Below are 25,973 nucleotides of genomic sequence, written 5' to 3'. Positions count from 1 at the left end.
ATTATTTATGGCATTTAACTTCAGTTGAGAAGAGCACAGTTATATAATCCAGCTATCTCTCTTTATTTGTGGGGTATGATTCTTGATGGGACCAAAGAACTCCGGTGTTCTAATTCCACTCTTCTCTTTGTTCAGAATAAATCTTCTTGTCCCATAGCCAGGTATAGGGAGTGCTATCTAAGCAACGATAAACTAGAACTCTCTCAATCCCAGTTGTTTTGTTTTGCTTTGCTTTTTTATGAAACTAAAAATATAGCTCCTGCAATTCAAGTCTGTTTCCATGTTGCACATCACAACTCTAACCTGTCGTTAACATCTTGCTGTAAAAGAAAGAGGTGTCAGGTGTCTAGGCCTAAACCAGAAGACTAATGGATTATAAAAGAAAACAATTAGACATTTCAGTTTTACATTGCTAGTTTTTCCATTTTAATTTAAAATATAATTCCCCAGTATCATACATTTGTATCATATAGGTTTTGTATGTACAAGGGTATCAGCAGGAAACAAGTGGCGGAGTCAAATGGGGCCATTGAGGAGTTTAGTGAAGGGACTAGACTACTTCAAAAGTGTGGATAGAATTAAGGAAACAGACCAGGATTAGTGAAGCATTTTATTTTTTATTTTTTGAGACAGAGTCTCGCTCTGTCACCTGGCTAATTTTTGTATTTTTGGTAGAGTTGGGGTTTCATGTTTGCCAGGCCATTCTCGAACGCCTGGCCTCAAGTGACACGCCTGCCTTGGCCTCCTAAAGTGCTGAGATTACAGCTGTGAGCCACCATGCCCTGACAGGTGAAGCATCTGAACTTGCAATGCCTGTAGGCCTGAAGGTGTAAGAGAGAGTTCACCAGAACCAAGATACTTTAGGAAAGCCCAATAGAAGCTAGAGTTCTTGTAGAATACAGCTGCTACTAAAGCCCAAATCTCACTCTTTTACTGTTCAATCTACTTCTAGTGTCTTGATAGGCTACAGCCAACTGCCAGCTAGAGGGACAAATGACCCTAAGTGATGTTGTCCTTAAAGGTGAGTCTTTAGAGTCACCGAGCAGGAGGAGAAAGGTGGAGAGTAGATCTGGAAGGACAAATGGAGGCTATCTAGCAAATTGTATTTCAGAAAAAGTGCAGTTGATTATATTTCTGGCTGTAGTTTTTCTTATGTCTGGCCTCCTTCATTGAGGTTATGTGACATGTTTCTGAAGACTTTTTCATTCTTTGTTTTATGTTATCTTTTTTTGTGATGGAATCTTGCTCTGTCTTGCCCAGGCTGGAGTGCAGTGGCTCGATCTCGGCTCACTGCAACCTCCACCTCCTGAGCTAGCAATTCTCCTGCCTCAGCTTCCTGAGTAGCTGGGATTACAGGTGCCTACCCACCACAATGCCCAGCTAATTTTTGTATTTTTAGTAGAGATGGGGTTTTGCCATGTTGGCCAGGCTAGTCTTGAACTCCTCAAGTGATCTGCCCGCCTTGGCCTCTTGAAGTGCTGGGATTACAGGCCTGAGTCATGGCGCCCGGCCCATAATTGAACTATTAAAGGATGACAATTATGTGACTGACATTCTCATAGTTATACTTCTTGTGAGTTAACAACTGCCCAATGTGTTAGCATTAACACGTTTGGGCTTTAGTTTTATTGTATCATTTCAATGTATAGAGTTTAGCATGTTTCCATAAATATAATCATATCTTCATTCAAAACATAATTTAACAATATAGTAATGGCTCCATTAATGTTGGAATCTTCAACTAACTAAAAAAGTTATTTCAGCATCATAATAATTGAAGGGACACACAAAAAAAGTACGTAAAAGGGAATTTGGCCTTAAGCAACTGCCAAGGTTATAGCAGAAGTTCAGAACACATTCTATACACTATAAATCATTGAAAATAAAATTTTGTTTAATGTATTCTATTTGTTAAAGCAGGAAAATACATCAATGCATTTAAGAACAATTTCCCCAAAATATATAAAATAAGCCTGATTGATTACAGCTAATTAAAAAATTAAACCATTTTATCTATTTGTACATTTGCACCTTTGCCACTAAACCTAAACTAGCCTTTTTTTTTTCCTAAATGGCAGGAAGTTTCATATAGTGTACTGATTGCTATAGACTAGAATATTAAGTTGTTACAACTACGTGAGATCTACATGTATTTCTACTTCCATGTATATATGTGTATGTTTGTAAAATTCACATATTTATACTGTGCTGTTTAAAAAACCCAATTGTGGCAGTGTAAATACTGCTTTGTTGCTAATCATGGCTTAATACCTAAAACAGAACAGAGTCCTTCACAAGGTAACCAGGGAAATATGCCAATTTTGACTTCATTGCCATCCTATTGAATGACTGTATTCATTCTCTTTAGATTTAAAGCTCCCCATTCAACACTCTTTATAGAATTCCAGCTTGCTTTTTCACCTATCTTTTAACAGTTTAACATAGATGGCTGGATCAAGTCCATTGTTCCAATTGTATGAACCTTAAAAAGCTCTGCAGTATTTTACTCTTTCCATTGTATCTGGCTTCCCTGAGTGCTCTGCTCACTGCATTTTACTTGTACTCTGATTTCTAAACCCATTTATGCCTGAGTCTTTCTGAAGACATTTGTTTGTCTGGGAGCTCAAATTGACTTATCCCCATTCTATTTCCTTAACTAAAAATGCACCATTAAGGTTGATTGAACTCTTTTAAAGCACTTCATATAAAATCAAAGGCCATAGGAAAGTAGGCTCCCAGTGTTTGTAAATACCTGTTTTAAACCAAATTGATAGGGGAATAAGAAATAATTAGAAACTTTAAAATGTTTTTTTTATATATATATATACATATATATTTTTTTTTTTGCTGATTAGTCTTTTTTGGTTGTTCTTTGAGAGACACACTTGTAAAACATTCTGAGAGGGAAGGGAGAGGAAGAGCTATGCTATAATTAAAGATGGAAGAAATAGTAGAGCCAAACCACGAAAATTACTGAAAACATTTTCTAGAAAAAATAATGTTCTACAATAAGCAAGAAGAAAAACGTGCAGCTCTTGATTAAAATCTACAGCTTTTAAATCACTCCAACCCCACTGGAAACAAACAAATGAAAATCATATCACCATATCTTTTTTCTATTTAAACTATAGTCATTGTTATTTTTGTGGTTTACAACAATAGTAAGATTATCACTAATTCTTTTCCTATTTATAATGTTTAAAATTAACTGCTGGTATAAAATATTTTTAAACATTTAGAAGTCAATTACAATTATAAAATTAAAAACCAAATGAAAATATAGAATGCTATTTGTTAAAAATTCTTTGCATCCATTTCTATTTTAATGTTTGATCAAAATGTAACTATTTTGAAAAGACAGACTATGTTATCTCAATGGATTTTTATTCAGAGCATGTAGAAATACTGTTATTTTAAATATTAGAAAAAATATGTTCTAGTTTAAAATTTAGCATTTCAGAATCTATGGAATCTTATATGGAAAATGACAGTGTTGATAAACTCGCTTTTTGATTTACCTAAAAGAGCATATAGTTGAAGTAGTGCTTAATAAAATATAAAAGATAAATAATTTGACTTCAGCTAACTAATACCTTCAAAGCTACTTCTAAGTTCCTTTGAATACGCTATTCTATTTTTATATTACATTGTATGTCTTTGCTATTAAATCATTCATTTTATCTTAATTTTTAGGAAAAATCATTACCAAAACAAAAATCTTAAGATAAAAGTGCATAAATTAAGTCTGGGAAATATCTTTTGAGTAGTTTACAAAACAATTTTATTCACAATGGAAAGAAAAACAGTAATAGTAGAATGGTATAATTTATATATTTGTAATATAAAAACTTGTAGAAATAATATTACTAATAAAATAGCTGTGGTATTTCTTACTGACCTAGTAGTTCTAAAAGGCAACTGACAATTTAAATCACAATTCAGCACAGGTTTTTCTTCAAAACTACTTCAATAATGGAGAAGGGAGAAAAATGTAGAAAAATGAACAAGTAGTTAGCACTTGCAGGTGGTCTAGAAGCTCTAAGTTTTATAACAAGGCATCAGAAAAACCAGCCAGTTTCTAGCCTGTAACCAAAATGATTTGGTTAGCTTCACTGAATAACCAAAGGAATTTGGCCATAAGTGCTTGCTTCTACTAATATAATATTATAATAATCTTACTTCCCTTTATGTAAGTAATATTTAATTGAAGCCAAGAGCCTAGAGCATGACTAAGAGTGAGACGTAATGTTTTAAAACATTAAACACTTTTCATAATGTACGATAGCTTATAAAGAGTGAAATGGCATGTTACTTAAATATAAGGGTTATTTGTAAACTAGTCAGGAGTGCCTGCAAACACACGTACATAATGCACACTGGATATTCTAGGCAAAAATATATTTACAATCAGTTAATTTTGTGTCAATAGTCAGAAAAATCTAAGACTAGAAAAATTAGAAGTAAATGGCCGGGCATGGTGGTTCATGCCTATAATCCCAGCGCTTTGCGGGAGCCGAGGTAGGAGGATTGCATGAAGCCAGGAGTTTGAGACCAGCCTGGGCAACATAGTGAGACCCCATCTGTATAAAACATTTTTTAAAAAGAGAAGTAAATAATAAAGTTCATATTGGACAATTAATCGTGGTTAATTTTATGTATAGAAATCAGACTAATTTGACACTGTCTATATTCAGTTCAGCTTTGGAGGCTTCTAATCTATAAAGTGCCTTAATTTCTAGATTACCAGGTTGTTTGTGGAATTGTCTTTAATGAAAACAAGTTATATAATCATACATTTGACTACTTGCAAAATAAAGACATTTGCTGGGAGCAAAGACATAATAACTTTACTAGATAAATTATACATTTTATCTAAGTGAAATACCTTGATGAATAGTTTACAGTCTTTTACAGTTTCTTTTTCTTTTTTTTTTTTTTTGAGATGGAGTCTCGCTCTGTCACCCAGGCTGGAGTGCAGTGGTGCCATCTCAGCTCACTGCAATCTGTGCCTCCCTGGTTCAAGCAATTCTCCTGCCTTAGCCTCCTGAGTAGCTGGGATTACAGGTGTGTGCCACCATTCCAAGTTAATTTTTGTATTTTTCGTAGAGATGGGACTTTGCCTTGTTGGCCAGGCTGGTCTTGAACTCCTGACCTCAGGTGATCCGCCCACCTTGGCCTCCCAAAGTGCTGGGATTACAGGCGTGAGCCACTGCATCTGACATGGTGGTATAATCCCAGCTACTCAGAAATTTAGATGAATTTTCTTTTTTTTTTGAGATGGAGTCTCGCTCAATTCGTCTGCCTCAGCCTCCCTAGTAGCTGGGACTACAGGTGCGCACCACCATGCCTGGCTAATTTTTGTATTTTTAGTAGAGATGGGGTTTCACCATATTGGCCAGGCTGATCTTGAACTTCTGACTTTGTGATCTGCCTGCCTGCCTCGGCCTCCTAAAGTGTGGGATTACAGGTGTGAGCCACCACACCCCACTCAGATGAAATTTAATTAACAATTTATAAGAATTATAAATAGCTCAAAATTTAACAATATGTACATAAAAATCACATGAAGATCTCAAATATATTAAAAGTCCATAGGAAATATGGCTAAGAGAAAATATGCCAAAATGGTAAGTGAATACAGTGTAAGTTATGTTTTTTCTGCTTTATGTATTTCTATTCTGAACATTTTTCTGCAGTGAAACCTATTACATTTATTTTCCCACTTAGTTATTTTAAGACACTTTCCATTATAAAAGTAACATTTTCAGCATTTAATGTATATGTGATCATAAAAGAAAAAAACAGATGTGCCAATTTAGTAATAAATAGTGAAGAGTAGACTGTCACAACACTGTAATGAAAGCAGTTGTCAAAACTAAAGGGCAACAAAGACATCTTCTGGACATCTTAAGAACTGCACAGTTGTTTTTAAACAAAAGATCCTATTTCCATCTAAGTGTAATAGTTGTTTAAAAACCACACATTACGAAGAGCAAAATCAATCTGTAATTAGGTTTGAAATTTTAAATATTACATGATTAAATTATAGACATACAACATTTAAAAAATAAAAATACAAAATTGTTGCATAGACATTGGAATTATATCATCTCCAAAATACCTTTAAAACTATTTCCAGACAGATTATAAAGTCTACATATTTTAGTTAAAGTAATTTATTTTCGTGTAAGAAAAGTATAAAATATTATGAAACTACATGTACTGTTGAACCAATAACTTTAACATTTTAAATAGAATACTTCATGAATCATGGAGCTCATTTACATCAAAATATGACTGGCAATTTGGTTATCAATTTAAATAACTGTAACGAACAAATTCATAACCACATTTGATTAATTTGTGATATGTCCTAGTACTATGCAATGTAATAGTTTAGAAAAGTTCTTTTTGGTGAAATATAATTATCGAAGGTCATATTTTTAAATGTGTCCACTCAGTTTGGATACGTGTTCTCTTCAACCTGAAACTACTTGTAAAATTATATCACTGTAGGTGTAATTAGTGATTTGTATATGAAATCGGGCTCTTTTTTTATTCTTAGAGCATGAAGGACTGGTTGCACCCATAGTTAGCCACATTTAGAAACTACTATTGATGCCCACAATTTGTATCTCTAAACAGTTTTGAGGGCAGATCTGGTTTGAGGGTATTTTTAAAAAAAAATACAGTCCTAAAAACCAATCTGTAGTTCAACTAGCAAAACTCATCTTGCTTTAGTAATAGTTGTGTTTGGTAAGAAATGTGCTTTAGTTTTATGTAATCGCAAATGAATAGATACTCTACAAATGAAAGTATGCCTATTTCCTAAAGTTATCTTTTCTTAGTATCTTCCTATGACATGCCATAATGACGTTTCATGACTAAATGTTTCTAATACCAGAACTAAGCATTCAGTTCTCTGGACTTTGTTTCATGTCACTTTTATCTTTTCAGATTGTTGTCTGATGTAATAGTTCATGATTTTTATGATATAGAAATTTAAACAAATAACTGAAGATAACCATAAAGAAAGTTTAAGAGAGGTGATATTAAATCAAGTTCATGAAGGGTAATAGATTATCTTCATATGGAACTGAAGTGCTTCAGTAACTTAAGTAACATGATTATCTTTTTTTTCTTTTTTTAACTGACCACTGTCAGCTAGTTTTTGTACAACTACTAAACAGTTAAGTTTCTTGGTGTATGCTCATTTCTCTTTAGGCAGTTACATTCGATTTGATCTTGGAAAGTTGCTCCCAGAAATTCTGCAAGAAGTAAGATTTAATTAGTCGAATAGTGGTGACTTAATTTTGTAATGGATCAGCTAACTTAAGGTAATTCTGCAATAAATAATTTCTGTATTTTAGATGTGTGCAATTTCAAAAAGATAAAATGATCCCAGTGGTGGCTCACGCCTGTAATCCCAGCACTTTGGGAGACTGAGGCAGGTGGATCACCTGAGGTCAGGAGTTCAAGACCAGCCTGGCCAACATGGTGAAACCCTGTCTCTACTAAAAATTGGCCGGGCATGGCGGCACATGCCTGTAATCCCGGCTACTCAGGAGGCTGAGGCAGGAGAATTGCTTGAACCCAAGAGGTGGAGGTTGCAGTGAGCCAAGATTGTGCCATTGTACTCCAGCCTGGAAAACAAGAGTGAAACTCTGTCTCAAAACAAACAAACAAACAAACAAACAAAAACTGTGGACTCAGTGGGACATGGCTGATTACATCAGGAAGAGTCAGTGCAGCAAGAGCTAGATCTGCTGCTGGAGTAGGTCATTTTAACAGATGAGCAGGAGCATGGATGCCAGGAAAATGGGGGACAGGTGGACTCTAAGAAGTCAAGTGTTGAGCAGAAGAGTGTATTCTTAATGAGAACTAGCAAGGTTCTTAGGCTTTGAGCTGGGCTCTAAGGCTAGATTCAGACTGGAGAAGGAGGCAAGTAGGAATTTTAAAGAAATTGGAAGAATTTACAAAATTCTTAGCCTTCACGATTTCAGAGAGTTGAATTTATCTGCTGTTTAAAGCGAACTGCTTTGCAAATTCAGTGAGCAGAGTTGGTAGAGGATGCAATTAAAGTAGTTCCCATGTAGCTATTTCATTGTTCCCTCACTAGTGAGCACTAGTACTCTGAATTATTTGACCTTCATAGCCATTTCTCAGCCTTTTTCAATTATTATGTAAATACACCGGACTTTGGGAAAGGTTTGGTGAATGTGGTAATTAAGAAGCCTTATGCTATCTGACAGTTTTTTTCTAGTTCCCAGAGTAAATATATGAGTACATAACAATATTTCTTGTTTTTATACATGACTAGCAAATATGGAGAGTACTTTTTTAATGATGAGAAATATTAAGACACAGAGAAAATAGCTTTACCTTCTCTCATCTTGGTTGCTCTGGTATATTTGTGCAGTCGGAGATGCAATATTCTGATGTGATAAAACAGATGGAGAGATACCTATCCCTCTGAGTTGCTGGAAAGCTATTTCTGCATGGATGCTCCGAGGATTATTTGTCAGAATCCCAGCATTCTTGTTTTTTTTGTCTGAAATTAGAAATTAGAAATTTGAAAAATTAAAATTATGAAACAGTGGGAAACATTAACATAAGCATTAAGCAATATAGTTTGGTTGTCCTTCAGCTGAATATATGCTATACATGTTTCATAAAGTGAGTTTAAAATTTCAAATAAAAATATAGAATTAGGATGTATTTTTAGCACTTGATGTGGCTTAAATTTCTGTGAGGTAGTGAATCAGTTTGATTTTTCCTAGATAATATTTTAAACATATAAATATCCAGACCTGCATGCTATAATAAATGTGCAGATAAAGTGATTATACTTTTAAAAATTGGGGCAGCACAGTCAAAAAATAGGAAAGAGATTGCAGGACTTTTTCAGCACATAACAAATCTTGAAGAAAGTAGCGGGCATACCTCGAAAATACTGTGGGTGTGGTTCCAGACCATTGCGATAAAGTGAGTCACATACATTTTTTTGGTTTCCCAGGACATACAAAAGTTATGTTTACAACTATAGTGTAGTCTATTAAGTGTGCAGAAGCATTATGTTTTAAAAAAACACTGTACATACCTTAATTTAAAAATACTTTATTGCGGCCGGGCGCGGTGGCTCAAGCCTGTAATCCCAGCACTTTGGGAGGCCGAGGCGGGCGGATCACGAGGTCAGGAGATCGAGACCATCCTGGCTGACACGGTGAAACCCCGTCTCTACTAAAAAAATACAAAAAAAAAAAAAAACTAGCCGGGCGAGGTGGCGGGCGCCTGTAGTCCCAGCTACTGGGGAGGCTGAGGCAGGAGAATTGCGTGAACCCGGGAGGCGGAGCCTGCAGTGAGCTGAGATCCGGCCACTGCACTCCAGCCTGGGCGGCAGAGCGAGACTCCGTCTCAAAAAAAAAAAAAAAAAAAACTTTATTGCTAAAAAATGCTAATGAACATGTGAACCTTCAGCGAGTTGTAATCTTTTTGCTGTTGGAGGGTCTTGTCTCAGTGTTGTTGGCTGCTGACCAATCAGGGTGGTGGCTGCTGAAGGCTGGGATGACTGTGGCAATTTCTTAACATAATACAACAATGGAGTTTGCTGCATAGATCAAGTCTTCCCTTCATGAAAGATTTCTGTGTACAACGTGATGTTTGATAGCACTTTCCCCACAGTAGTCTTTCAAAATTGGAGTCAGTTCTCTCAAACTCTGCCACTGCTCCATCAACTAAGTTTGTAATATTCTAAATCCTTTGTTGTCATTTCTACAGTGTTCACAGCATTTCACCAGGAGTAAATTCCATCTCAAGAAACCACTTTCTTTGCTCATCCATAAGAAGCAACTCCTCATCCATTCAAGTTTGATCATGAGATTGCAGCAATTCAGTCACATCTTCAGGCTCCACTTCTAGTTCTCTTGCTGTTTCCACACATCTGCAGTTACTTCCTTCACTGAAGTCCTGAACCCCTCAAAGTCATCCAGACTCCCATTAGGGTTGCTATTTTGACCTCCTCTCATGAATTAAAAATGTTTTTAATGGCGTCTAAAATGGTGAATCCTTTCCAGAAGGTCTTCAATTTACTTTGCCCATATCCATCAGAGGAATCACTATTTTATTTTGTTTTATTTTATTTTATTTTATTTTTTGAGACAGAGTCTTGCTCTGTCGCCCAGGCTGGAGTGCAGTGGCGTGATCTCGGCTCACTGCAAGCTCTGCCTTCTGGGTTCACGCCATTCTTCTGCCTCAGCCTCCCGAGTAGCTGGGACTACAGGTGCCCACCACCTCGCCTGGCTAATTTTTTTGTATTTTTAGTAGAGATGGGGTTTCACCGTGTTAGCCAGGATGGTCTCGATCTCCTGACCTTGTGATCTGCCTCGGTCTCCCAAAGTGCTGGGATTGCAAGCGTGAGCCACCACTCCCGGCCAGGAATCACTATCTATGGTAGTTAGAACAGCCTTACAAAATATATTTCTTAAATCATAATACTTGAAATTACTCCTTGATCCATTGGCTGCAGCATGGATGTTGTGTTAGCAGGCATGAAAACAACATTCATCTCTTTGTACTTCTCCATCAGAGTTAGTAGGTGACTAGGTGCATTGTCAGTGAGCAGTAGTCTTCGGAAAGCAATCTTTTTCTCAGCACTAGGTCTCCATAGTCAGCTAAAATACTTAGTAAACCATGCTGTAAACAGATGTGCTGTTATTCAAGCTTTGTACATTGATAGAGCATAGATTGATAGAGCATAGACACAGTAGATTTAACATAATTCTTAAGAGCCCTAGGAGTTTTACAATGGTTGAGCAATGGTTTATTTAAGTTGAGCAATGTATTCAACTTAAAGTCACCAGCTGCACTAGCCCCTAACAAGACAGTCAGACTGTCCTTTGAAGCTTTGAAGCCAGACATTGACTTCTCCTTTCTAGCTATGAAGGTCCTAGATGGCATCTTCTTCTGTAAAGCTGTTTCATTTACATTGAAAATCTCTTTTTTAGTATAGCCACTTTCATCAATGATCCTAGCTAGATCTTCTGGATAACTTGCAGCCGCTTCTATATCAGCACTTGCTGCTTCACCTTACACTTTTATGTTGTCTGATACAATAGTTCATGATTCTTTCCTTAAACCTCATGAAGCAGCCTTTGCTAGCTTCAAACGTCTCTTCTGCAGCTTTCTCACCACTTTCAGCCTTCATAGACTTGAAGAGATTTAGGGTCTCTGGATTAGGCTTTGGCTTAAGGGAATGTTGTGACTGGTTGATATCTTATCCAGACCACTTTATCCATATAAGCAATAAGATTGTTTCAATCTCTTATCATCCATGTGTTCCTTGGAGTCGCATTTTTAATTTCCTTCAAGAATTTTTCCTTTGCATTCACAGCTTGGCTATCTATTTGATACAAAAGGCCTAACTTTCAACCTGTCTTGGCTTTCAACATGGCTTCCTCACTAAGCTTAATCATTTCTAGCTTTTGATTTAAAGTGAGAGATGTGAGATTCTTCCTTCCTTAGAGGTCATTATAGGGTTATTAATTGACTTAAAAAGATTACTGATCACAGATCACCATAACAAATATAATAATAATGAAAAAGTTTGAAATAGTAAGAGAATTACCAAAATGTGATAAAGACACAAAGTGAGCACATGTTGTTGGAAACATGGCATCAATAGACTTGCTTGATGCAGGGTTGTCACAAACCTACAATTTGTAAAAAACTCAGTATCTGTGAAATGCAGTAAGACAAAGTATGCTTTTACCTGAGAAGTAAGTTAGTATCTGAGAAGTAAGTTATGAAGATGAATTCAGGGTTAAACTATTAAAAAATATAAAAAGATAATGACATTCCTGAAGATGACTTTGTTCTGTTAACGAGGTAATAACAATTTGGTATGCCCAATTTTACTGTAGACAAAAGCATAACAATCTTTGTTGTAGACAAAAGCATAACAATCTTCATTGTTATTAAAACCTGGAAGTCATAATGACATATAAGTATGAAAAATGAGACAAAATATAACATCTTAATGGAGTAAATTATGCTGGTTTGTTTTTTACTGGGTTTCTTTAAAAAACTTTAAACACATGGAACAATCTGCTATTTTTTATAGTAGGCTCTTAGATCATTTTATAATTATTGTGATGTTCAGTTTTATTGTCTAAGAGTGGTCTGAGGTCAAATGAGAAGTCAGAAGGAATGGAAGAGGTAAGCCCTCAGAGAAGGAGTAGTTACCCCCAATTTTGCCAAAATGATAACCAGAAAAGATGTGGAATTAGGGAACAGGCTTATTCCAAACTTGAACTAAAACTTATACAGGAGAATAAACCGCTTCCATGCTTGTTCTTTTAATATACTACCTGTTTTAAAACTCCACCTCTTGAAGCTCTTCTCTAGTATTTGCTTAATGAATATTTTCTTATGATTTCAAGAGGAAAGTGAGATCTCTCTGCAAAATATCCTTTGTACCCCAGGATTCTGTTATGCTTTTACACCTCTGATTTCCACTTTTAGCAGGATGCACTAATGAACTGCTTTTAGTAGTTGTTTGCTTTGACATCCATGAAATGAAATAAAAGCTTTGGAAAGATATGTCAGGAAATAACTGTTCAAGTATCACAAAGTTCACATTGCAAGTAAGCAAATGTTTAGTCACAACATACTAGTAGCTGAGTACAAAAAAAGCTATAATAAAACTAAAAATAATAAAACTATAATCTCTGAAATCAAAATGGCCACAGGAAACTTGAACAAACATGCAATTTTAGGAAATGTAAGTGAAAAGGAATTTTAAGTAATATTAGAAATTAAAGTGATATTTTTATTTCAAATGAAGTGATTCTTTTACATTCTATCTGAAATTCTTTGTCAAAATACCTTCAACTTCAGGAGTTAAAGTGACGTCAGATCCCAAGCAATGGCTGAATCCACTAGGCAGAATTACATTTGTTACCTTTATGGGAGGAGTTTTCACTTGGCCAAATGATCTGCCATCCATAGGACAGTGGGTAACAGGAATAAGCTACATAATAAAATAAAAGTTAATAACATCTCATCTCCAAAACTCAGATCAATAGGCTTAATCCTTATAATAAGTCTGAGTTGACAATCAACGTTTTTTTTTTAGTCAGGAGCTACCTGCTTGCCTAAACTCAGAATTGGTACTAGGTAAAACCTGTAAAATCAGCAGAGCTTTTTGGGGAGTAAACCTCCCTCAGAACCTTGTGTTCTTTTTTTTTTTTTTTCAGACTGCATTGTACCATCATTAGAATCTAGTGCTTAACAGCAACTCGCCCTTTCCAAAGAGTCTTAACAAGGTAAGTATGGAACTAAGAACATAAGAATTAAAACTTCCCCATTGTAATACTTTTTCTTTTTTTGTGTGAATAGAATTTCTGGAAGGTAAAAGTTGTTTTTCGAAATCTTTATATTTTTCACATTACCTAATCAGATGACTTGCAGTTAATTAGTTTTCAGAACAAACAGTAAATATAATGGGAGTTAAGAAAAGCATCTTATGATAATCAATTTTAGTGAATGTAGTAAAACTCTCTAAATAGTATTTACATTTCACACCTGCTGAGGAATAAGGGACTTTTTTAAGAATTTCAGGAATCAGCAAATAGAGGAGAAAAATATTTTAGGCAGGAGACTCTTGCTTCCCCTAGAAATGTATGCCTTCTCTGCTTTCATTAAGACTGACCTTGTTTATACGTGTGAATTCTGAACGTACGATTCAGCTTATTTAGAGATGGAGGCCTTTTCTGTTTGTGTAAAATTACCTATTTAATCTCATACTTCAGTAAGTGTTACCAAGAATGCTGCTTTATAATGAATGCTAAGGTATTATTAGTCCTTTTACTAAAGCTGGTCAGTCCTAAATTCCCTAATGAATTCCTTTCTGGGAGTTTCTTCCCATCACTAATCTAGAATGCTGTCAAATTTTCTTCTGAAACTAAACCCCCAAAATATTTTGGTTTAAAAGAACTTTAGATTTCATTTATTTCCTCCATATTTGCTGTTAAAAAGAAAGGCCAGTAGCAACTAAGACAAAGACAAACACATTTGACTGATAAACTTCAGAAGTTTTCTCGACTTGAGTCTCCTGAACAGCTAGTTAAAAGAAATAATGGCTTGATTTTGTTCTAGTCCTGAAAATAATTAGTGTTGAATCTAAAAAAAATTCTCTAAAATAAAGATTTCAAATACCCCCTTTATTTTACTAACCATATATAGACAAATAAAAAATAATTTTAATGAAGTATTTACATACAGAATAACTAAGTGGAAAGATGGTTAAATTCCTATGTATAGCACTGATTTAAATAGCAAGAATATGTATCTAGAATAACTGAAGATGACATCATAGTACTGTAAGGGGAATATTTGAGTTCACTATATGATAAATAGAAAAGAACAGCCAACAAACAAACCCCTTAGTAAAGTATTAATTATTGGTTGAATTTTGAGTTATGCCAAATTAAATGCTAAATTAAACCAACGTTTAAAGAATTTTATATGAAAACTGCGATCGTCAAAGTTCTAAGTGGTTATTTTATGTCTTTTCAATTTAGCCTGCATTACCTTAAAACAGAATTTATGAATTTTTATATGGTAATTTCGTAGGTCTTTCACTGGAGCCCTCACATAAGTGGTATGGCAGGAAGAATAATGCCCCTCCCCCAAACATATCTACATCCTAATTCCCAAAACCTGTGAACCTTGCCTTACATGGCAAAGTACTTTGCAGGTGTGATTAAGGGTTTTGAGATGGGGAAATTATCCTGAATTATCGAGGTAGAAGGAGGCAGAAGGTCAGAGAGAAGGGGAAGTGATCATGGAAGCAGAGGTCTAAGTGATGGCATTGCTGGATGACAGCCAAAAGACAAAGAATGCAGATGGCCTCTAGATGCTGGTAATGGCAAAGAGTAAATTCTCTCCTAGAGCTTCCAGAAAAAATGCAGCCCTGCCAATCTTTTTTTTTTTTTTTTTTTCCCCAAGACAGGGTCTTGCTTTTTTACCCAAGCTGGAGTGCATTGTCACGATCTTGGCTCACTGCAACCATCACCTCCCAGGCTCAAGAAATCCTCCCACCTTAGCCTCCTGACTAGCTGGTACTACAGACATGTGCCATCATGCCTGGCTAATTCTTTTTTTTTTTGTAGAGACAGGGTTTTGCCATGTTGCCCAGGCTGCACTCGAACTCATGGGCTCAAGTGATCCACCTGCCTCAGCTTCCCAGAGTGGTGGAATTATAGGCATGAGCCGCCAAGCCTGGCCCCTGCAAGTATTTTTAATTTTAGTCCTTTAATACCGGTTTTCAGACTCCTGACCTTCAAAACTGTAAGACAGTATGTTATTTTAAGCCACTAAATTTGTGGTAATTTGTTGTAGCAGCAATATGAAACTAATACAGGTGGCATACATTTTTCAAGAAGTGACCTGCTTCAGGAATATAAAAAAGGGAAAAGGAAAGAAATCATCTTAAATCACTGAACTAAATTTTATTTGACCATTTGCTCTCTTTTGAAAGACTGGGGCCTGTGACAAGGATTTGAGTAGATGGCATTAAATGATGCACTTTTTTTGTTACATCATATAGATCAATGGCTAAATTTCTTTTTGGAAACCATAGTTTTTAGAAAAAAATTTGTAGATATAGTCCATAAATGAATCAATTTCCTTTGCCTAAACTAAATAATCTTTTTAAAACATTGTATAACTTTTTAAGTCACACAAGTCTCTGTAGCCACTTTGACCTATAATAGAAGCCCTTTGGTTAATCAAAAAATGTCAAGATTAATTTTAAAAGAGTTAATAAAAAAGTAAGGGGGCTGGGTGTAGTGGCTCAAGCCTGTAATCCCAGCACTTTGGGAGGTCAAGGTGGGTGGACTGCCCAAGGTCGGGAGTTTGCCACTAGCCTGGCCAACATGGTGAAATCTCATCTCTACTAAAAATACAAAAATTAGCCTGGTATGGTGGCACATGCCTGTAGTCCCAGCTACTCGGGAGGCTGAGGCAGGAGAATCAATTGAACTCGGGAGGCAGAGGTTATAGTGAGCCAAGATCATGCCACTGCACTTCAGCCTGGGCAACAGCGCGAGATTTCGTCTAAAAAAAAAAAAAAAAAAAAAAAGTAGGGGAATCATTGTCTAATTGATATTCATCTTAAAAATATATGTAAAAGTACATGCATTCATCAATCTTTTGATGAAGGACCAAGGCTTTTTCTGTAGGCAAGGGTCCCTTGATTGGTATTTTTTATGTGATTGTTTTTGGAAACATCATAATCTTATTTTGTCTACAATTTCCAGTTTTGGTTTCTTTAAAGTAGTGAGAATTTAAAGGCATGTGGAAAAGATCCGAACTTTGAATTTGTCTAGCTTTTAAAAATAATTTCCTTACATGTTTTCTCTGCATCTTTATCATTTTCTTCATATTTTGTTTTTTTCTCCCACATCTAATTTGATCCTATGGGGGAGGGTGTTGGAAGGGGTGAGGAGACAGAGAGTGCTCTTTATCCAGACTTTCCAAAGTATTCCATTTGGTTTTCATAGACAAATAGAAATAATAATTTAAAATTTGCACTTAGAGTTCCTGTGTTTGTTTAAAATAAAAAGAACTGACATACAGTTAGCTCTTGATAAGTATATGAATGTACTGCTGAAGGCAGAAGTGGACTAGAGAGGAGCCTCAAGTATCAAAAGTTGAGTGTGTTCTAGAATTGGGAGTGTCACTGGAATTAATCTGGTGAGTTCAGTGAAAGTCCGTTAGAGCATGTATGGTAGTCCTAGCTCTTTCCTATTCAGTATAATGTTTTTAAAGTCACCTCTGTTCATGGACTCTAATGTCCTTGGTTTCTGGTTTTCACTTACATCAGAGATTCATTTATATTCTCTACTGTGGTCCAGGTCTTCATAACATCTCTCTTGGCTGGTTTCCCTTCCCCTTCCAGCCTCTTTTTTCTCAAACCACAGCATTCTAACAATGTGACCTCTCTGTTCAAAAACCATAGATTTTCTGTGTTAAATTTAGTTTTTAGAAGATGGTCATGAAGAAACTAGGTGGTCAAAGACGGAATTTTCAAATGACATGCTTTTATTATTTCTTCTCTCTTTTAATCTCTTTCCTACCATGATCAGATACATTTTAGGGCTCCTGAGTAAAAAGCCCAATTATCCTGACAAAACACACAGATAGAGGGACACATCTCCTTTCTTAGATAAACTACACAATCCAGAGAGTTGAGTTCAGAATTCCTTCCTTCCCTTTCTGTGTGCCTAAATGGAAATAGTTTTATTGTTAGTTTCTATTTATGAAAGTGATATGTTATAGTTTCCTATGTTCTAGCCTCATCTGACATATTGAGCATACAAATATTAAATAACTTCCCTTATGTCAGAGTATGAAGTATGCTATTAAGAAAAGGATGTTCCCTGACTTATATATGTATGTGTGTGTATGTGTGTGTGCACGCATGCTCTATTCACCAAATCAAGCTGCCTTTGATAGTAATCACTAAATAGATACTAAGATCATCCTCATCAAAAACACCATAGGTTTAAACATTTGAATCAAAAGATATAATAAAATGTTCATTTACTAATAATTAATGTGCTTCAGAAGGAAAATTGTAAATAATATAATTATTACCGAATTTTTCTTTGCTTGTAGTTCAGCGAGGTGAAATTCAGCTTTTGCCCTATCATCTGAATTCACAGGACTTCCATCTAACATCTGTAAGTTAGGCAGTCGAAATATGAGCATGTGGCGATGTAGCATTTTTCTACAAATCTGAATAAAGTTAAACATAACAATTTATTCCCACAAAACTTTTATTTCAAAGATTAACCTGTATAGAGAAGGAAATTTAACATAGGCAACAAAGAGGACAAATAATAGCTAACTTATAGTAATAGATACTACAGATAATGAGCTACCTTTTTGAAAAATTACTCAATTTCCTATTATGTCAAATAAATAATTCTTTTTTAAATTATGACTACCATTTAGAGGTTCAGCCTCCTTTTAAAGTAACAGTATTGTTCACTAACTACAGGCAATCCAAACTCATGAATAGGATTACATTAGGGAAGTTCACTTAAAAGTAACTATTTTGAAACTTATATTTTCCCACGGGCGCTATCTAATTAATTCAACACACACCTACTGAACTATATGATCCATCTCTTCATAGTATCAACCTACTCTAAAAATTTGAGAGGGATATAACAAAGTTGGCTTGAGGTTGTTAACTTCAGAAGGGTCTGCTTGCAAGGATAGCTGTTGCTGGTGTTAGGTATTTGGTGTTTTGTGAGTGTTCCCACCATTCCTTAATTGATAAGGGGAGTTTACTGTGCCTGGACTATTAATACGAACAATATGATTTATGCTCTACCTCATTTCTTTCTGGGGTCTGGAATTTTGGTACATGATAGGAAAAGGGTGCCTGTGTAACCATCCCCCAACAAAATCATTGACTGCTGAGTCTCTAATGGACTATCTTGGGCAAAAACATAACATACAAGTTGCAGCATTTTTCTCACTGTGTGAAGAGTATGCTCTGTGTGACTCCTTGTGGAAGAGAAGGAGCATAAGAAAGCCTGTCCATGGATTCCACCAGAATCTCCCTGTGTCTCCTTCCCTTATCATCTGGCTGTGTATCCTTATTATGTCACTGTAATAAGTCTTAGCCATGAGTACAATTATATGTTGAGTCCCATGAGTCCCCCTAGCAAATCTGTGATCATGAGAGTGATCTTCGGGATTGCTGACACAGATAGTATGCAGCAAACAAAAAGAAACAGAATAAGAAAGAAACTATCCAGAAAGTATGAATAAACTATCTTAAAAAAAAATATATAGTAGATTATATATACAGTAATGGAGAAAGATCGCTAATACATAAAATCGAGTAAAAAAAAAAAAAAAAAAAAAACTTGATTGGATTCTAGACCACAAAGCAGAATTCATAAATACCAAGAAATTTATGTTTTCCTTTGATTGTTTTCTCTGACTAAATTATGATAACATTAGAAATAAACGACAATGATAACTAGAAATTCTCTATAGATTTGAAATTAATATAGACAGTCACGTCTCCCTCAGTAACTCATGAGTTAAAGAAGAAATGCTTTGGGAAGTAGATTTTAAGAAATAAGAAGCAGTAAAATATTACATATCAAAACTTTTAGGATGTTGCTAAAGCAGCAGTTTATAACCTAAAATGTATTGACTGATTCTGAAAAGAAACTGAAAATTAATGAGCTAGGTATCCTACTTAAGACTGACTTCCTTCCTTCCTTCCTTCCTTCCTTCCTTCCTTCCTTCCGCCCCTCCCTCCCTCCCTCCCTTTCATTTTCTTTCTTTCTTTCTTTTAAAGAGATAGGGTCTCACCCTGTTGCCCAGGCTGAAGTGCAGTGATACAGTCACAGTTCACTGTAACCTCGAATTTCTGGACTCCAGTGATTCTCCCACCTCAACCTCCCAAGTAGCTAGATCTACAGCTGCACACCACCACACCTGGCTAATTTTGAAATTTTTTGTGGAGACAAATCTCGCTATGTTGTCTAGGCTGGTCTCAAACTCCTGCCCTCAAGAGATCCTCCTGTCTCACCATCCCCCCAAAAATAATTTTTTTGAAAAGCAAACTCAAAGTAAAAGAAGGTAATAATAAAGAGTGGAAATTAATGAAATAGAAAACAAAATAATAACACACTTGATGAAGCCAAAATATGGCTCTTTAAATAAAGTATTACAATAGACAAGCCTGTAGCAGGATTCATCAACAATAAAAAAGAGAAAGAAAAACGGACAATTTTAGGTATTAAAAAGGTGACAAAAACATGAATATGATGAACATTTCAAAAATTCACAAGAGGATTTTGGTTCCAAAATGGTAGCAAAGAGACAAGCTGGCTTCTCACCCCCAATAAAAAACAGAAAACAAATATGCAGTGCTGAGATCTTCACCAGCAACAACCCAGAGCTCAAGAATGAGGATAAGACAGTTCCCGGGGCCACAGAGAAGTGGAAAAACTCTTAGTAGATGGCAGGAGAACCAGCCTTCCACATACATGATCCCTCCTGCCCCGCTACCCCTCCACAGAATCCTGCCAGACACCAACTGCGTAGAAAATCTGCCCTTAACTCATGGTTTATACCCTGGAAAAAGTAAAATGGAGGTGATCAGTCATCTTCTCCATCTTCTCGGGCTCCCTAGCAGGAGACCTGTCATTGTGTTAACCTGTGGGTAGCATCATGACTGCCTGAAGGGAGAAATATCTCTGAGAATAGGCAGAGACAAACAGGGGAGGCAAGACTACCATCCCCAGCCCAGAAACTCTGCTCTGTAACTTGGCCAAAGTAGATGCCAAATAAAAGTGGCTGCAGGAGGTACATTCCCCTGGTCCCCTGTCACAAGCTCCTAAAAAGCCTTCCCACACTGTCAGGATAATCCCTTTGGGATGCCCCTCATTTGAGATAGGCAGTGCTCTGACCAGTTACTAGAGCTGAGGTGAACTTGGCCTTAAAGTGCCACCCCACCCAGAACCAAAAGGCAGGCAGCAACCTAACAGTGAAGATTTGCTAAACAAATATATTTAATAAAAAGCAAAACAAGCTGGACAGAGAAAACTGGAATAGATAACTAACATTTCAATGCAAAGACATAGATGTATACTCACAAGAAACAATAGTAGACAGGGACCCATGACCTCCCCAAAAGGCTAAAGCAAAAATCCAGTGACTGACCCTAAAGAGATGGTGATTTGCAAGCTTCTGACCAATAATTCAAAATAGTAATTTTAAGAAAATTCAGTAGTCTCCAAGATAACTCAGAAAAGCAATTTAGAAATTTATCAGAAAAATTTAACAAAGGAATTGAAATAATTAAAAAATATCAAATAGAAATCTTAGAACTAAGAAATAAATTTGCTGAACTGAAAACCTCTTTAGAGGCTCTCAACATCAAAATAACCAAGCAGAGGAAAGAATCAATGAGTTCAAAGACTTGCTATTTGAAAATTTACAGGGGTGGGGCAGGGCAGGGGAAGGAATGAAAAGGAATGAAGACCATGTACGAGATATAGAAAATTGCCTCAAAAGACCAAATCTAGATACTCAGGAGGCTGAAGCAGGAGAATTATTTGAACCTGGGAGGTGGAAGTTGCAGTAAGCCAAGATCGCACCACTGCACTCCAGCCTGGGTGACAGAGCCAGACTCCATCTCAAAAAAAAAAAAAAAAAAAAAACAAAAAAACAAAAAAACATCCCAAAATGAAAACATGTAAATTGAAAGAAAGTTAAAATTTAGGGGGCCAGAGAATAGAGTTGTGTAGAATTTTTGTGTGTTTTTTTCCTTTGTTTCTGGTTTTTTTTCTAGGTTTTTTGTTGTTTGTTTTGTTTTTGTTTTTGTTTTTTGAGACAGTTTTGCCTTTGTTGCCCAGGCTGGAGTGCAATGGTATGATCTCAGCTCACTGCAACTTCTGCCTCCAGGGTTCAAGTGATTCTTCTGCCTTAGCCTCCCAAGTAGCTGGGATTACAGGCATGTGCCACTATGCCTGGCTAATTTTGTATTTTTAGTAGAGACAGGGTTTCTTCATGTTGGGTCAGGGTGGTCTTGAACTCCTGATGTCAGGAGATCCACTTGCCTCATCGTCCCAAAGTTCTGGGATTACAGGTGTGAGCCGCCACACCCGGTCATTCCTATTATTTATCTTCTCAGATAAGTTGTCATCTGTTTAAAATAACTTGTTATATGTATAATTTTTTTAAGCTCATGGTAACCACAATGCAAAAACCTATAGCAGATTCATTAAAAATAAAAGCAACAAATTAAAACACTTAACTAAAAAAGAAGAAAATCACTTATCCACAAAGGAAGACAGTAAAAAAGGAAGGAGTTACAAAACAACGAAAGCAAGCAACAAAATGGCAGTAGTAAGTTCTTAATATGAATAATAACACTGACTGTAAATGATCTCAGTGTTCCAATTAAAAGGCATACAATGGTGGAAAGGATATAGAAAAAAGACCTGAATGTGGGCCAAGATGGCTGATAAGAAGCAGCTGCGGTCTGCAGCACTCACAGAGAAGAGTGAAAGCAGTGAGTGAACTCAGCACCTTCAACTGAAATATCCAGGTTCTCACACTGGGGCTGACTAGGCAATCAACTGAATCCATGGAGAACAAAGAAAAGCAGGGTGGGGTGACAGCCTACATGGGAGTGGCACAGAGCCAAATGAACCCCCATCCCCAGCCAAGGGAAGTGGTGAGTGTGCCATCATGCCCAGGAAACCATGCTTCTCCCATGGATCTTTGCAACCCACAGATGGGGAGATCCCCTTGTGAGCTCATGTCTCCAGGGCTTTGGGTCTGATACACAGAGCAGTGTGGAGTCTTGCCAGAGTAGCTACTTAGGCACAGAGACCCAGGAGTTTTATATACTCCAGAGTTGGGATTCTGGCAAGGCAGCAGATCTGTCTGTACATTCCCCTAGGAAGGGGGCTGAATCCAGGGAGCCAAGCAGTGTCAGTCTGCAGGCCTCAGTTTCATGGCACCTCGTAAGTTAAGACCCACTGGCTTAGAATTCCAGCCAGCCAAGGGCAATAGGCTGAGTCTGCCTGAAACCAGAGGCAGTTCCTGGGTGAAGGGTGAGTCTGCCTGAAACCAGAGGCAGCTTGGGAAGGGGTGGCGGCCATTTTTGTGGTTTGGTCAACTCAGCGTTCCAGCCCGCCATCTCTGGAGAGTCCAGGTGGTCTGGACGAGGAGGGTTCCCCCCAACTGCAACACACCTGCTTTGCAAGATGATGCTCAGACTGCTTCTTTAAGGGGCACCCTGATCCATTCTTCCTGACTGGGTGGGACCCCCTTGTGGGGGGCCTTGAGTCACTCCAGCCCGGCTTACATATAAGCACTGAACCCTGATCTCTCCTTGGGATGGAGCTCCTGTGGAGAGAGGCAGCCAGTGTCTCTGTTGTTTGGTTGACTCAGCTTTTCCAGCCTGCTGGCTCTGGAGAGTCCAGGAGGTCCAGACAAGGAAGAGTTTCTCACCAATGCAGCACACTGGCTGTACCAAAAGCAGCCAGACTATTCCTGTAAGTGTGTCCCTGATCCTGTTCCTCCTGACTGGGTGAGACGTCCCAACAGGGTTCTCCAGACACCTCCTACAGGTGTGTTTGGGCCAGCAACAGGTCAGTACCACCCTGGGATGGAGCTTACAGAGGAAGGAGCAGGTTGACATCTTTGCTGTTTTGCAGCCTTCACTGGATATACCTCCAGGCATGGGAAAAATGGAGGCAATTAGGGTCTGGAGTGCACCCCCAACAAACTGCAGCAGCCCTATGGTTCCTAATAATTAGTGGCCTGATTGTTAAGAACAAACAGACAACAACATCAACAAAAATGACCCCACAAAAGCCCCACTCAAAGGTCAGCAGTCTCAAAGATCAAAGTAGATAAGCCCCTAGAAAAGAGAAAAAACTCAACGCAAAAACATTGAAAACACAAAAAGCCAAAGTGCCTCTTCTCCTACAAATGATCACAACACTAAATAACCAGCAAGGGCACAGAACTGGGCAGAGGCTGAGATGGCTGAATTGATAGAAGTAGGCTTCAGAAGGTAATAACGAACTTCGCTGAGCTAAAGGAGCATGTTGTAACCCAATGCAAAGAAGCTAAGAAACATAATAAAACAATACAGGAGCTGATAATCAGAATAGTCAGTTTAGAGAGAAACGTAACTGACCTGATAGAGCTGAAAAACACAACATGAGAACTTTACAATGCAATCACAAGTATCAATAGCAGAATAGACCAGGCAGTGAAAGGATCTCAGAGCTTGAGAACTATCTTTCTGAAATAAGACAGGGCCAGGCATGGTGGCTCATGCCTGTAATCTCAGCACTTTGGGAGGCCAAGGAGGGTGGATCACCTGAGGTCAGGAGTTCGAGACCAGCCTGGCCAACATGGTGAAACCTGTCTCTACTAAAAATACAAAAATTAGCTGGGTATGGTGGTTTTGCCTGTAATCCCAGCTACTCAGGAGGCTGAGGCAGGAGAATCACTTGAACCCAGGAGGTGGAGGTTGCAGTGAGCCAAGATTGTGCCACTGCACTCCAGCCTAGGTGACAGAGTGAGACTCTGTCTCGAATAAAATAAAATAAAATGACAGAAAAGATTAGAGAGAAAAGAATAAAAAGGCATGAACAAAACCTCCCAGAAATATGGGATTATATAAAAAGATTGAACCTATGACTGACTGGGGTATCTGAAGGAGATAGGGAGACTGGAACCAAGTTAGAAAATATACTTCAGGATATTATCTAGGAGAACTTCCCCAACCTAGCAAGACAGGCTAACATTCAAATTTAGGAAATTCAGAGAACCCCAGTAAGATACTCCATGAAAAGATTAACCCCAAGACACATAATCATCAGATTCTCCAAGGTCAAAATGAAAGAAAAAATGTTAAGAGCAGCCAGAGAAAAAGACAAGGTCACCTACAAAGGGAAGCCCATCAGACTAACAGCATACCTTTCAACAGAAATCCTACAGACCAGAAGAGATTGGGGGCCAATCTTCAACATTCTTAAATAAAAGAATTTCCAACCTAGAATTTCATATCTGGCCAAACTAAGTTTCATAAGCAAAGGAGAAATGAGATCCTTTGCAGACAAGCAAATGCAGAGGGAACTGTCACCACCAGGCCTGCCTTGCAAGAGCTCCTGAAGAAAGCACTAAATATGGAAAGGAAAAACCATTATCAGCTACTCCAAAAACACACTGAAGTACACAGACCAGTGGCACTATGAAGTAACCACATAAACAAGTCTGCAAAATAACCAGCCAGCATCATGATAATAGAATCAAATTCACACATAACAATACTAACCTTAGACATAAATGGTCTAGATGTCCCAATTAAAAGACACAGAATGGCAAGCTGGATAAAGAACCAAGACCCATTGGTATGCTGTCTTTAAGAGATCCATCTCACATGCAAATACACACATAGGCTCAAAACAAAGGAATGAAGGATAATTTACCAAGCATATGGAAAACAGAAAAAAGCAGGTGTCACAATCCTAGCTTCTGACAAAACAGACTTTAAAAGAACAAAGATAAAAAAATGACAAAGAAAAGCATTACATAATGGTAAAGGGTTCAATTCAACAAGAAGAGCTAACTATCCTAAATATATAGTCATACAATACAGGAGCACCCAGATTCATAGCAGTTCTTAGAGACCTATAAAGAGACTTAGACTCCCACACAATAATAGTGGGAGATTTTAACACTCCACTGACAGTTTTAGACTGATCACTGAGATAGAAAATTTAAAAAGATATTCAGGACCTGAACTCAGCTCTGGATTAAGTGGATCTGATAGATACCTACAGAACTCTTCAGCCCCCAACAACAAAATATACATTCTCATTGCCTCATGGCACTTACTCAAAAATTAATCACATAATTGGAAGTCAAACACTACTCAGCAAATGCAAAAGGACTGAAATAATAACAGTCTCTCAAATCACAATACAATCAAATTACAATTTAAGATTAAGAAATTCACTCAAAACCACACAACTACATGGAAATTGAGCAACTTGCTCCTGAATGACAGCTGGGTAAATAATAAAATTAAGGCAGAAATCAAGAAGTTATTTGAAATGTATCAGAATCCCTGGGGGCAGATAAAGCAGTGTTAAGAGGGGAATTTATAGCACTAAATGCCCACATCGAAAAGTTAGAAAGATCTCAAGTTAACAACCCAACGTCACAACCAAAAGAACTAGAAACCAAGAGCAAACAGACCCCAAAGCTAGCAGAAGACAATAAATAACTGAGATCAGAGCAGAACTGAAGGAGGAAAGAGACATGAAAATCCCTTAAAAAAATCAAGAAATCCAGGTGGTGTTTTTTTGAAAAAATTAATAAAATAGACTGCTAACTAGACTAGTAAA

General features: G+C 37.1%; 1 protein-coding gene across 1 annotated transcript in view; it reads right to left on the bottom strand.

Annotated features, from left to right (window-relative positions):
* Positions 1–5,990: 5,990 nt before the first annotated feature.
* LRRC9 (leucine rich repeat containing 9) overlaps positions 5,991–25,973 on the bottom strand; it is a 142,797-nt gene continuing 122,814 nt past the window's right edge. Inside the window, exons 30-33 of the mRNA XM_073997473.1 lie at positions 17,659–17,799; positions 12,883–13,027; positions 8,383–8,551; positions 5,991–7,268 (exon numbers count right to left, since the gene is read on the bottom strand). Of these exons, the coding sequence (XP_073853574.1) occupies positions 7,229–7,268; positions 8,383–8,551; positions 12,883–13,027; positions 17,659–17,799 (495 nt within the window). The 3' untranslated portion in view covers positions 5,991–7,228. The remainder of the gene's footprint in view (positions 7,269–8,382; positions 8,552–12,882; positions 13,028–17,658; positions 17,800–25,973) is intronic.

The sequence above is a fragment of the Macaca fascicularis genome, chromosome 7 (genome assembly GCF_037993035.2).
Source record: "Macaca fascicularis isolate 582-1 chromosome 7, T2T-MFA8v1.1".
Taxonomy (NCBI): Eukaryota; Metazoa; Chordata; class Mammalia; order Primates; family Cercopithecidae; genus Macaca; species Macaca fascicularis.
This window is presented reverse-complemented; position numbering and strand designations above follow the sequence as displayed.